At 33.0% G+C, this 13,345-nt stretch overlaps 1 protein-coding gene across 7 annotated transcripts; it reads right to left on the reverse strand.

The window, feature by feature from the left end:
* Positions 1 to 1,026: 1,026 nt before the first annotated feature.
* On the reverse strand, positions 1,027 to 4,673 carry LOC142614929 (wall-associated receptor kinase 17-like). 7 transcript variants are annotated; one of them, XM_075787570.1, is made up of 5 exons: positions 4,404 to 4,673; positions 4,276 to 4,324; positions 2,942 to 3,744; positions 2,687 to 2,757; positions 1,027 to 2,166 (listed from the first exon to the last, which is right to left on the reverse strand). In XM_075787570.1, the coding sequence occupies exons 3-5, from the start codon at positions 2,956 to 2,958 to the stop codon at positions 1,094 to 1,096; spliced, it is 1,161 nt and encodes a 386-aa protein (XP_075643685.1). In that variant the 5' UTR covers positions 2,959 to 3,744; positions 4,276 to 4,324; positions 4,404 to 4,673; the 3' UTR covers positions 1,027 to 1,093. The 7 variants fall into 7 exon arrangements, with proteins under 7 accessions (XP_075643685.1, XP_075643690.1, XP_075643684.1 ...); XM_075787575.1 differs by lacking the exon at positions 2,942 to 3,744; XM_075787569.1 differs by lacking the exon at positions 4,276 to 4,324 and having other exon boundaries at positions 4,370 to 4,673.
* Positions 4,674 to 13,345: the final 8,672 nt, after the last annotated feature.

Here is a 13,345-nt window from a genome sequence, read left to right on the forward strand (position 1 = left end):
TTTGAATGGATTCCCTGTTACATTCATGTGTAATTTTTAATAATAAAAAAACTCCCTTCATCACTTCTTTTGGCATTATATATTGTGGGAACAATTGAAGAAAAGAGAGTAAAATATAAAAGTGCACTTTAAATACAGCAGAGAGAAAGTTCTTACAACAATAGATTGGAACTTTACATAAGAATTCGTTTCTGAACGAAATTGAAGCATCTGATGCGAGTTTTAGAGATTGGAACGTTATGCATGTTGGATTACTCTCTACAATTTTCTTATCTTTTTGATCAATCAACAATTGATTTAAGGTCCCAAGATGTCTTTTACTGACACTTCAATGGCATACTCAGCGATAATATGCTTGCCATATATATTCCATGCTTACTTCACTTCCTATCTTGCAGGTGATCTGCTCATCCTTAAACAGAATGAATAGCACCAGATCATGCTTCCATTTGTGATTAACTGCTCATCCTTAATAGGAAATAATACCACAATCTAGATTTGGTGGTTATCTTTAAAATGCCTTTTTATTTTTTTTTATTTTTGTTTAGTTTTCACTCTCCAAAAAACTATATAGCCAATTTGTAAAAATGAAATCTTGAAAATCTTATCTAAAAACTATCATTTAAGATGCTCCTGCCTTCATTGGAGACAGATATAGTATAGGGTAGCCCACCAAGCTACCTTGCTCAAAATTTCTCTAAAATTCTTTCCATCAAGAGTCCTGCAATCCCAGTCCAGCGGATTGTGTCCCAATGATGAATATATATATATATATCGGGTTTTTTGGCATCTGTTGATTTCAATTTTGTTTTCTTTAATGGAGAATTTCGATTTTTGTTTAATATTTTTGATTCTTAAGTTTTTTTCTTCCATAGATTTTTTTCACATGATTTTTTACCTAGTTGTATTACCTTCTCTAGAGTTCGGTATAGGGCATGATTTGGTATTCCTATGTTACAGTTACACTTGCATTTTCTTTAAATTTATCAATATATCAAGAAATTGAGAACCCTGAGAATATGAAAATATGATAAAGTTTACTTTACAATCATAGTAGATAGTAAAATGGGCTTCTAATGCCAACAATGACAATTTAGTTACATGACTTTAAGGGTCTTTGAGCTGAACCAGTTTCATTATATTGTTTTGACCTTATGAGATGTTGAATCCGCCTAAGCTCAAGCGTTACTTCTCTCATGGCCGGCCTCTCATCTCCCTTCTTCTTGATGCATCTCAATGCAAGCTCAGCTAATGCTTGAATATCTTCATTGCTTCCTTGGCTTAGCACCACATCGTCAACAATTTGTAATATGCGATTCTCTTCCATTGACAAATCAAAGTAATCTACCAAATTCATATGCCCTAGGAATGTTTCTGTGGGATAATGACTTGTTAAGACCTCCACCAGTACAACCCCAAAGCTATAAACATCACACTTTTCCGTAACCTGCAGTGTCTCTAGATATTCCGGGTCTATGTATCCAGTGGTTCCCCCAACGAAACTAGCCTGAAAAAAGTCTTCTCCAGGTGCAATTGAAACCGATAAACCAAAATCTGATACTTTGGCAATCCAGGACTCGTCCAAAAATATATTTGATGATTTGACATTCAAATGGACTATTGGCCTTGGCCTACCATAGTGCATGTAACAAAGAGCATAGGATGTCTCAGTCACTATTCTTACACGTTCAAGCCATGAGATCCGGCAAGGAATTTCATTGCATTGACCATGGAGATGATCAAAGAGGGTGCCATTGGAGATGAGCTCAAAAACCAACATGGGAATTTCAGTTTCAAGGCAGCAACCATAGACTCTCATAACGTTCTTGTGGCTGATCAATTGTTTAATTGTGACTTGATTTAGGAAGAAATCTACCACCATCTCAAAGGGCCAATGCATTGGAGGGCCCTTGACTTTAATAGCTACTTCCCGCTCATCCAGTGTTCCTTTGTAGACTGTTGCGATTACAGAGCCGATGATTAGATTAGGATCGTAGTTATTAGTAGCCTGTTGGATGTCCTTGGCAGAGAAAATCTTGATTGGCTCTATATCTCTACCTTGGTTGCAGGTGATCTGCTTTTCAAGTAACATTGCTCCATTGCGGATGAAGTATTCTTCTTTGGCCTCAAATAACTGCCTTGGTTTCTCCATCCTGATACTCTTCTCTGCCCATAGCATTATTTAAAAAGTGATTATCACTTCGTATATAGTTCTTTTCTACCAAGAACTAACAGTATGACAAATCAAGGGGTAGGTAATCTCCAAAATAACTTTAACTAGTTGCAGACTAGCGTTATGTGCAAGAAAGTTTTTAGCTTAACATATGGAATGAATATAATTGTGTAGGATTTTTAGTGTTGGTTAATTTCATAACAAATTTATTTGTAATATTGGGTAATGTACCATTGTGTTATGTATGTCTGGAATAAAGTTCGAAGACTATGAAGACCAAATTGGGTTTTGGATAGAAGAACCTATTATGGAAATCACCAAGATGTTGTTTTGTTGGTTTGTTTTTTATTTTTTATTTTTTAATGTGTTTATCCAGACAAACATTATGATTTAAATCTAGACTAAGTAACTACCCAAATTAAATTGTGAATCTTGGTAGTTATGTCGAAACTTTCAAACTATTTATCATTTTTTATTGTTAATTTGGAATTAAAATACAAAATACTTTCTCACCTTTTATCATTCCCATCATGCTACGCCAGAGACTCATAGCTGCAGCATAAACTATGCAAGAAACTCTTTCCCTGCATCAACAGATAATAGTAAGCACATGTATCATTAATTTAACTAAAATTCGCTCCAAAACAAATGAGGACTTATCTCTGCTAATCATGATATATTTAGCCTTAACAAGAGTGTGGAATGAAATGAATCATCAAACAATTATATATGTACATGAACACGATGATAAGCAAAGTAGATAGTTACCTCTCCATATAATTCATATCAAGAGTAGAGGAGCAATCATATATATATATATATATATATATATATGGAATTAAGAGTGAAAATTCTCAATTCGCTTCCGAGAAAGGCCACCAAAGTTTAGACCAAATACTCATCATGTTGTTGTAACCCCAATCATACCAATTGCGTAGAATTCGTAGAGCAAAGTTAAAACTATGGTTGATAAGGTCTTTCTTGATGTTTCTTGGGCGAGTGGCTTGAATTTTCACAAACCAAAGAAAAAATGTAAAAGTATTCAACTTTTGCCTGCCGACTATCCCTATTACATACAAATATTCAGCCTTTTGATTTTGTAAGCAATGCAAAAGCAGTGGTGGAGCTAAGATTTAAGTTTAGTAGGACAAGATTAAAAATAAACATAACCTTGTCGAGAATGTGGCCCTTAAAAGAGCTCAAATCTGGACTTCTGTAGCCAAATTCATTCATTGATTCGTTCCATCGTTTCATGGAAAGTGGGCATGTCTGCTACTTTCTTTGGGTTCGTACAAAAGTGATTATGAAGCACGCATGTTTTGTGCAAGAAAACTCAAGTGCAGCCACCAGTACTGACAGTCTAGGGGTGTACACGGTTCGGTTTGGTCGGTTTTGGAGAGGTTTTTTGCACCACACCTATAGGGTGCGGTTTCACCCTATGCTTAACCGCACCTCACTTTTGGAAGTAAAAATCCGGTCTACACAAGGTGCGGTTAATCTTGGCGGCTCAGTGCAGTTCGTTCAGTTATAGAGCATCAGGTCTCAAGTCTCAACTATAACTTAAATTCAACCTGTCAAATTAAACATGTGTTTATTAAACACATTAACACATTAATAAATCTAAACCTGTCACAACATTCTAAATCAAACACTCAATTATAAAATATCAAGTCTCAAGCATGGCAGCAAAATTAACATTAATATTTCTATCAACTAAAAAATCACAACCTATTAGCATGATATAATAAACTAAAATCACAATAGTATAATCAATCAATAGGATGATCAACAACAAAATTTACAATCTTTGAACCCTATAAACAAAATCAAACAACAAACAACATGAGTGAACCTTAAAAAAGTAATATAATATATATATATATATATATAACTAAAACTAAAATCACAACAATATGATTGAAACTAAAAGCAAAATCAACACTAAAAAATAACATGAAAGTTCGACACAACAATACAAATTATACAACATGGTGAACTGAAAACAAAATAAAAAATAATCCTTAAAAACAAAATCAAACAAAAAAGAAAAAAATAATAAAAATAGTGAACTTAAAACAAATATAAATAGTACGAGAAAATACCCAGGAACTAATTTATTCCTTTATTGAAGCTGAATGTTTTAAATTACCCCTGAAATTACAAGCAAATAACGAAAAAAAAAATTAGAATCATTACTAGTTGTTCGGCGGGATTAGGGTTTGAAAGATACATTATGTGGATGAGAGCAAAAAAGAATAGAAAAATGGTTAGGTCGGAGCCTGAGATTCTGAGATTGAGAGGGAAAAAATAATTTTCGTTCGACGGGATTAGGGTTTGGAAGAGAAATGAAGGTGGCTGATGAGTGATGACTGAGTTCTGACTTCTGAGTTTGAGAGGCGAGAGTGTGAGACTTTGAGTGAAGGCAGAAGTCTGGAAAGTGAAGGCGGATGAGGAGAACTGAGAGTAAAAAGGAGAAATGACTAATGAGACTATGACAGTAGCTGAGTTGGAAACACCCCAAGAGAAAAGACATTTGAGGCTGAGATCAATGGGAAAAATAAAAATAAAAATCTTGCACAGTAATTGACAGGCATTCTTTTTTTTTTTTTAATATTTTTTTTTTCTGAAAAACGCAAGTGAAGTCACTAGAGAATGACTACCCCATTACCCTGCGGCATTTTTTTTTAATATATTTTTAAAAAAAACAACGCAAGTGAAGTGACTAGAAAATGACTAACCCATTACCCATGCGGCATTTTTTATTTTTTTAACATATATATTTTTTTGAAAAAACGAAGTATCAATGTGGCATTAGGCCTGTAACCCACTAACTCAGTCTCATACGGCCAAACAGCCTTCTTTTTTTTTTTTTTTTTTTTTTTTAGAAATGCAAGGTGGAGATATTAGACTATTTAGTAGCCTTACTTAGGATGAGTTTAGTTAGGCTTTAAAAAAAAATGTATAATGAAAAAGTTGAGTTTTTAAAAAGTGCATAATGAAAAAGTGTTTTTTCAAAAAGTTAAGTGTTTGGTAAAAGTTGTTAAAAAGTGCTTTTTGAAAAAACTGTGTGTTTGGCTAGCACTTATCAAAGTTGCAGTTTGAAGGGTAAATTACCAAAAAAGACAATGTAGATATAAGGGAGTTTATTTCATACTTAAATCAACTACTTCATATACTTAAATCAAATTTTCTCGTTCTAAATTTTTTTTTCTCATCAATATTAGCTAATAACAACCTACCACTTAAAATATTATTATGAAAATATTGTGATAAAAATTAATACTGATTTTAATTTGAACGTACTATTAAAATTATTTTTTTTCTCTTTCTATAAAAATTATTGTTTTCTCACCAATATTAGCTAATAATAACTTACCACGTAAGCTTTATTGTGAAAATATTGTGATAAAAATTGATACTGATTTTAATTTGAACGTACTATTAAAATTATTTTTTTCTCTTTTTATAAAAATTATTTTTTTCTCATCATTATGAGCTAATAATAACTTACCACTTAAAATTTATTGTAAAAATATTGTGATAAAAATTTATACTGTTTTTAATTTGAACGTACTATTAAAATTATTTTTTTCTCTTTCTATAAAAATTATTGTTTTCTCACCAATATTAGCTAATAATAACTTACCACTTAAGGTTTATTGTGAAAATATTGTGATAAAAATTTATACTAATTTTAATTTGAACGTACTATTAAAATTATTTTTTTCTCTTTTTATAAAAATTATTTTTTTCTTATCAATATTAGCTAATAATAATTTAGTACTTAAGATTTATTGTGAAAATATTGTGATAAAAATTTATACTGATTTTAATTTGAACGTACTATTAAAATTATTTTTTTCTCTTTCTATAAAAATTATTTTTTTCTCAAACATATTAGCCAATAATAACTTACCACTTAAAATTTATTGTGAAAATATTACGATAACATTTCCTTCTTCTTCTTTTTTTTTTTTTCCTCTTTTTTTCTCCTCCATACACGTACTGCATTCCTTCTTTTTTCCTTTTTTTTTTCCCCTCTTTTTTTCTCCTCCACCCACGTATTACACTTCTCCTTTTTTACTTCTTTCCTCTCTTTTTCCCAGCCATATCCTCCAGACACTTCACTTCGTCCATATCTTACATAACAGAGCTCTACTTCTTCCTCTTTCTTTCTTTTTTTTTTTTTTTTTTCCTCTCTGCAAGAACTCATCCGTCCACATAGGTACCGCAAGAACTCATCCATCCACAGAGCTATTGCATCTCTTTTTTCGGCTTTTTTCTTTATTTCCATATTTCATCTTTCCTTCTTTATTCTTTTTTTTTTTCACACTCCGGAGAAGATGATGATGAAGAAGATGAAGATGATTGAAACATAAGGATTTTGGGTGGATTTTGGGATTTTGGGTTTTTTTTTTTTTTTTGTGGATTTTGGGTTTGATTTTAAATTGATTTTGTTTTTGGTTGATTTTGAGTTGGATTTGGGATGGGTTTTCCAATGGGGTTTGAGTTTATTTTAAGTTGTTTTGTGTTGATCAGATTAGACAAATAAATTTTTTTAAAAAAAAATACAGAGGAAGAAATGAGAGGCGTGAGTGAGCTAAGAGGCGTTGAAGAAGACGAAGAAAGAAGAATAGACAGATTTTTGAAGGGTAATTTGGTAATTGCCCAAGATGCCCAACGGATAGCTTCAAAACGCCCATGAACTTTTTGTTTATGGACCTCCGAAGCTCCATAATTGAATTGGGCGTTTTATGCCTTGATCCAAAACGCAAATTTTATCCAAAAGTTGCATTTTTGGTGAACCAAACGCTCATTTCTGTCCAACTTTTAAACAAAACTGCGTTTTAGCCCCTAAAAGCTGAAACAAATGGGCACTTAGACTAGACCACTCAAGCCTCAGACTACCACCTGACAACTTGCTTTTTTTAATTTAAAATTTCTTTTTTGATAAGGACGTTAGTGCATTAGTAACAGATGTATTAGACGTGTTAAATGTTTTGACACATTAAACATAAAATACCTCCATTTATTAGATAGGCTATATGTTGCAAATTTTTGCAACATTAAACAGTATCGTAGCAAATTTGCCACGATACGGACAAATGTTGCAAAATATATATTCCTATTTTATTACCTTTTCTCTCCTCTCAGTATAGATATCTCTCTCTCTCCGTCTTCTCATCTTTGTCTTCTCTCTCATCTTTGTTTTCTCTCTTCGTCTTTCACAACATGCCAATCACCAAAGCCCACCACTTGACGCCACCGATCTCACCAAATACTCGACGCCGCCGACCATCTGTCTTCTCTATTCCGCTTCGGGTTCTTTTTTTCTTTTTTTTTCATTCACGTTTTTTGGCTGTGGTTTGATGAGTGGGTTGGGCAATGGGTGGGTTCGGATGGGCAAATCGGTGGTGGGTGGGTTTGGGTTGTGGGTTATGGATCGGTGGTGGGTCTTGTGATTTGGGTGTAGTGGGTTGAGATTTTGGTTAGTGGGTTGCGATTTGGGTTTCAGTGGTGGTGGCTGGCCAATTTGGGTGGTATTTGGGTTGGTGATTTTCGGTTTGTGATCTGGGTTTCGGTGGTTATGTTTAAGGTTGGTGGTTTTCGGTTTGCTCGCCGTGGGTTTGCTGCCATGGGTCTGGGTTTGCTCGCCGTGAGTATGTGTTCTGTTTGCCATGGGTTGGGTTTTGCTTGGTGGAGACCGTGGGTTGCATTTTTTTTTTTTTTTTGGTGTTCAATGTTAATGGTAAATTGTGGGTTGCTAGTGGTGGTGGTGGTGTCAAGTGTGTAGTGCAGCGGTGGTGAGCTGGTACTAGCGGTGGTGGGCTGGTACTAGTGGTGGTGGTGTCAGAAGATTTGTGGTGGTTCTCTTTTGTTATGGCGGTGGGTGAATTGATGATGATGATGGGAAGGAATTTAATATATCATGTTAATGTGTTGTAAATGTTATTTTAATGTATAGAATTGAAGTATAAAACATCTAATAAATGGGATGTTGTATAATGATGTGGTAAAATAATAAAGTAGGGTTTTGGTGTTGCAAAATGACATTTTTTTTTGCAACATCTGCTACGGATGCTCTTAGGATGAACGATAGGCCTCTTCAGCTCTTCTTGGAATTCAAAATTTTTTTTTTGATAAGAACAACTCTGTTCATGCCTTCATGGAGAACGTTAGGCGGCCTCTTCTTAGAATGTCTTCTTCTTCTTCTTCTTCTTCTTCTTCTTCTCAATTCTTATACATATTAACATATATATACCATGCTCAAGTGGGTTCGGTCTTCGTCGGTGTGCACATCTCAGCGCCGATGGCCGCACCAGTCCGACATCGGCACTGAAGATCTACTGTCGACCACCGTACCGGAAACCTTCGGCGGAGTCCTGAGCGGGGCGGGGCGGTGTGGTCAGACCGGTTTTGTCGGTGCCAGTAAATCTTTGAACAGGCCTAACTGACAGTATTGTATTGTGTCTTGTTGGGCAACTCTTCTCCGTTACTCTCACACCACACTTTTTTGATGATCAAGAGGGGGGCGGGAGTGGGCTTACCCCCTAGGGCGTGACCTGGTAGAGGCATCCCCCGCTAGAGAATGTTGGATTGAGCCATAGCTACTGTGATCGGGGTGCTTCAGACCTCATTCTAGCACTCCAAGAGAGCCAGCGGAGGAGGCGCAAATCATGCTAGGAATCCACCCCCACATGGTACCTGCCACGACTCGAACGAGGGACCTTGTGCATGCTTGCGGGATCTCACACCAACTGGGCCACCCCTTCTGGGGCCTCTCACACCACACTTAAATCAACTGATATACCTCTATCAAATAAAGAAAGGAAAGGAAAAAAACTATAGTGATAATGATACGCATGTAATTTGCAAATCATGCTGGGGTGAATAATTTAATCCTTGACCTGTGAATTAAAACAAGTTAATTATAGGATCCTAGATATTCTTCGGAGTAGGTCTTTTTTCTTTTTCTTTTTCTTTTTTTTTCTTTTTTAATTCTTGGTTTGGGATGAATTTTGGATTAGGCATGTTATATACAACTTCAACTAAGGTCGTGCCACGTAACAAATCGGGCTCCCCTGATTTGTCACTACTTTTTTTCCTTGATTTTATCCTATATAAATATATATATTATACAACAAAGTTTATTTCCAAACTAGTTTAGAGAAAAACTTTTTAAACTTCTTGTATATCTTTATATTAAGTGTGTATTTTAAAATTTTAACCGTTAGATTACGCATTTCTATTATATCATTCATACTTGCAAAATTTCACGAAAATAAAAAATTAATTGCTATGTCATTAAACAAATGTTAAAATTTTAAGTTTTTTTGATTTAAAATTGTGTATAAAAATAATTTTATTGATTGAATAGTAAATAACATCCGGTTTGAATGAAATTTGATATATATGTTAATAACATAAGAAACAAAAAATTTAACGGTTAGATCTTCAAAGTTCACACTAAAAAAGAAGTATATAAGAAGTTTGAAGAATTTCTCTCCAATAAACTTTGTTCTTTATCATATCTTTAGCATCTAAATTTCTAAACTAATGTGACATCTTTGATCAATCCAAAAGTGTATTTGAAAATTGAAAAATAGCCTTAATAATTTACATCATTTCACCAATTCTAAAGACAACATTTAAACGAAGATTGTAAATAAACTAGGGGCATAGCAAGTACCTTACAGGGGCCTCGGGAACAACTTTGACCATTTTACTGAGGCACCTGGACAAGAGCTTCTTAACATGCTCTATCTGCACATACTTGGAACTCATAAGCAATTGCACTACGTGTAAAATTATTAATAACAATATAATTTTTTATTAGCCTCAGAAATACATAACATGTCTCCAATTCCAAAAGAAACAAATCGTAAAAAATGGTTCAATTTTAATACATTTAGCAACCAAACATAAAAATGGTATGATCAACATGCGTATGTAAGCATTGTTTATTATTACATACTAGTTGCACACCCGTGCATTGCGCGTGATAGTTTTTTTAGGATGATTTCATTAAATAATTTATTAATACTATAATTTTAGTTATTAACCATTGGTTTTTCATTAGTTTTTAAGTTAATAAAAACCTTACATATACATTTTTTTGCCTTTATACACACACACACACACACACACACACACACATATATATATATAGTGAATCTTTACACATACCTTTAAGAAAACTCTATATATTCCACTTTTTTGAATACGTAAAATTATAGACTACTACTCCATAATGGTAGTGGCTAATTAATTATATATATTTTTTTAGTGATCTCATTTGTAACACTTCTTACCATTATCATATATTTACTAACTGATGATTTGCATAACAAAGACGATAAATGAGAGGTAGCATTGTTCATTAGATTTTCAAAAGTAATAGTGTATAAAAATTATATCAGAAAACATCTTTTTTTTAGTTATGATTAATATGGTTTCCATAGCTAGAGTTTGATTAGTTTTTAATTTAAATTTAGTACTATGATTGCATTTAATTGTTGATCTTATTAATTCTGCAATTCTAGATCCCAATGTGAAGGGTGGGTTGAGATGGCCCTTGGGGAGGACATCTTCTGGAGGTAGATATTGTGTGGTGGGGGTTTGGCACACAATAGCTAAAGATTATAAAAGTTCATCATTGAGCCTGAAAGTGAGACATGCTGATCGATATGATTTTAGAACTTCAATTGGGGATGTTACAAGGGAGATAAATCTAAAGCTGAAAAACATTGTCTCATTATTACAGGTAAGTAACGTATATAATTGGATGCTTATTATAAGTGAATAAGGAACCTAGTCCATGTAATCTAATTAAATTTTGCCATCACATCATTAGATTATGTGTTCTATTTCATGACTCGATGTTATTTGCTATCAAATCCATGAATTCATACATTTAACGTTTTTGTGATTTAGTTAGTTTGCTAGCATTTTATAGGAGATCCTAAGTATTTTAGGTTTTATTTTCTTTGATTCCAAGTTAGTGTTTTATCAGTTATTATCTTATTAAATTTTTCGTTTACTAGTCAAACTAGGAGTCCTAATTCTATTGGTACAAGAAAGTGCCCCTTATATATAATTATGCTCAATATACTTGAAGAATACAGGGAGTTTATTAATAAAAGTATTGAATGATTTATTTATTTTTGTTATTACTATTTTTAAGTACTAAGGCACGTTGGCTCCCCCCTCCCTTTTTTTGTTCTTCTATGTCTAGTGTTACTTTCATGGATAATGTTGTTATGGCACCTAGACATCATATGTTGCTCTTTTTTTCCTTCTTCCTTACAACCCCACATCAAAACCATAAAGCCACACATAGTTTATCTACAAAATAATTATAAAAAATTAAATAAAAATAAAAATAATAAAAAGCCTCATCAAACCCCAACCGCTAAATAAAAAAAAGGGGATCTCTGGTTTAGACTCAGATGATGAAGACTTTATTGCGCTTGAGCATCTGCCCTTGCATTTGCGATGACATTAATTGGAATTAAATGGCTTTGTAAATATTTTTCATTTCTCCAAAATAAATATAAAAATATATAAACAATAAAAATAGTTGGAAAATGTTATCATTTTCTGTACATCAAAGGATTATAGGCATTTACATATTGACTGTTGCTTCTTGGGTCATAATATGGGGTTTAATCTGGACAGATTAATATTCATATGATTTTATTACCACCTAATGTGATGATTTAATTTGCTGGTAAAGACTGTCTATGCTGTGCATCTTTTTTGTTGAATTTGGGCAATCATCTACACTTCAATATTGCTTATGCTTCTTGTTTTTTTGTTGCTTACTACAGCATATAGATACAAATTGTGATGAGTATCTTTTTCTCTTTCCTTTATTTCTTCATTATGTAATATGAACTCCTCTTTTAATTTTCAGGAACAGGAGGTTGAGGTTAGTTTGGTTTCTGACATGCTTAAAGACCACTTGAGATTGATATGGGATCATTTCTTATGCTGTGAACATTTTTTGACATGAAATAGCAAAAAAGGTGGCGAAAAGATAAAAACATAAGGGATACCATCCAGAAAAGGGCGGTTTGAATATTTTTGATATGTTTATGGTGTACTTGCTTACGTCTTATGGCAATTTCAAGGAAATGGGCATTGATTCAGGATTGTAGTTTTTGGTATAAGATGATACGTCATCTTGTATTGGGAATTTTTGGATGAGTTATCGTACATGTGTGTATCATATGAATATATGAATCGTTTTGAATTGTTGTGTAAATGTGTATCGTCCAATGTATAAACATGTAAATTTACTGTGTTTGTACTAATATATGAGATTGTGCGTGATCTTGGTGAGTGCAACATCTACCAATATAGCTTGTTAGTTGGAATTTTGCAAGATCACAATGATGATAGTAACATGAATTTGTATTTTGGAGATATTTTGGTTTCATTTTATGCTCCACCATTCACAATTTGTCAATGTATTTGTTTTACTTTCCTTATAGAATAAACAAAGTTAAAAATGGAAAATAATAAAACATATGATAAGTTGTAATTTGTGGAGCATAAAGCGAAATACAAAAGGTGAGACAAAAGATTTGTATTAGTTGGACATGATGAATGATTATGAATGTGATGAGAAAGAATAGTATTTTAAATTATATAATGTGGTAAGTAAAAAAAAATTGAAAATAATCAATTTCATGATTTAGATTAAAAATTTTACAAATCTGAAGTGCATAATATCCCATCATTTAAAGATTTTCAATAACGCCGTATTCTATCCAAAAATATAAAATCGTAGTGGGTAACTTACCATTTTGGTCCCTAACGTTTATATTATGTGTCAATTTGATTCCTAATGTTTTAAATGTGTCAGTTTAGTTCCATGTTAAAATAGTCTTTGTAGTATTGGATGGAAATTGCTAGTTAACAGCCAAAAAAAAAAAAAAACGTGTGTCATTTAGGATGTCATATGGCTTTGCCTAAAAATGACCCACATCAATCCGCGTATAATTGTGTAAATTTACAAGTTTATTATAGTAAAGTATTCTCTCCCACTCCATATCTTTAAGAAATCAGTTGACAACACGTGATATGATTTTTTTGGGATGAGCTTCAAGTTGGAGCTTAACTGTGGAGGTATGGAGAAATGATTTTGTGGATGAACTTCAACATGTC

This window comes from Castanea sativa, chromosome 11, assembly GCF_040712315.1.
Source record: "Castanea sativa cultivar Marrone di Chiusa Pesio chromosome 11, ASM4071231v1".
Lineage (NCBI taxonomy): Eukaryota > Viridiplantae > Streptophyta > Magnoliopsida > Fagales > Fagaceae > Castanea > Castanea sativa.

Bases quoted from the DNA above. Each gene is read 5' to 3' on its own strand.
- LOC142614929 (XM_075787570.1), bottom strand. The intron at 2,167-2,686 runs GTGAGAAAGTAT...TGCTATGGGCAG, and splicing joins CATGATGGGAATGATAAAAG to AGAAGAGTATCAGGATGGAG.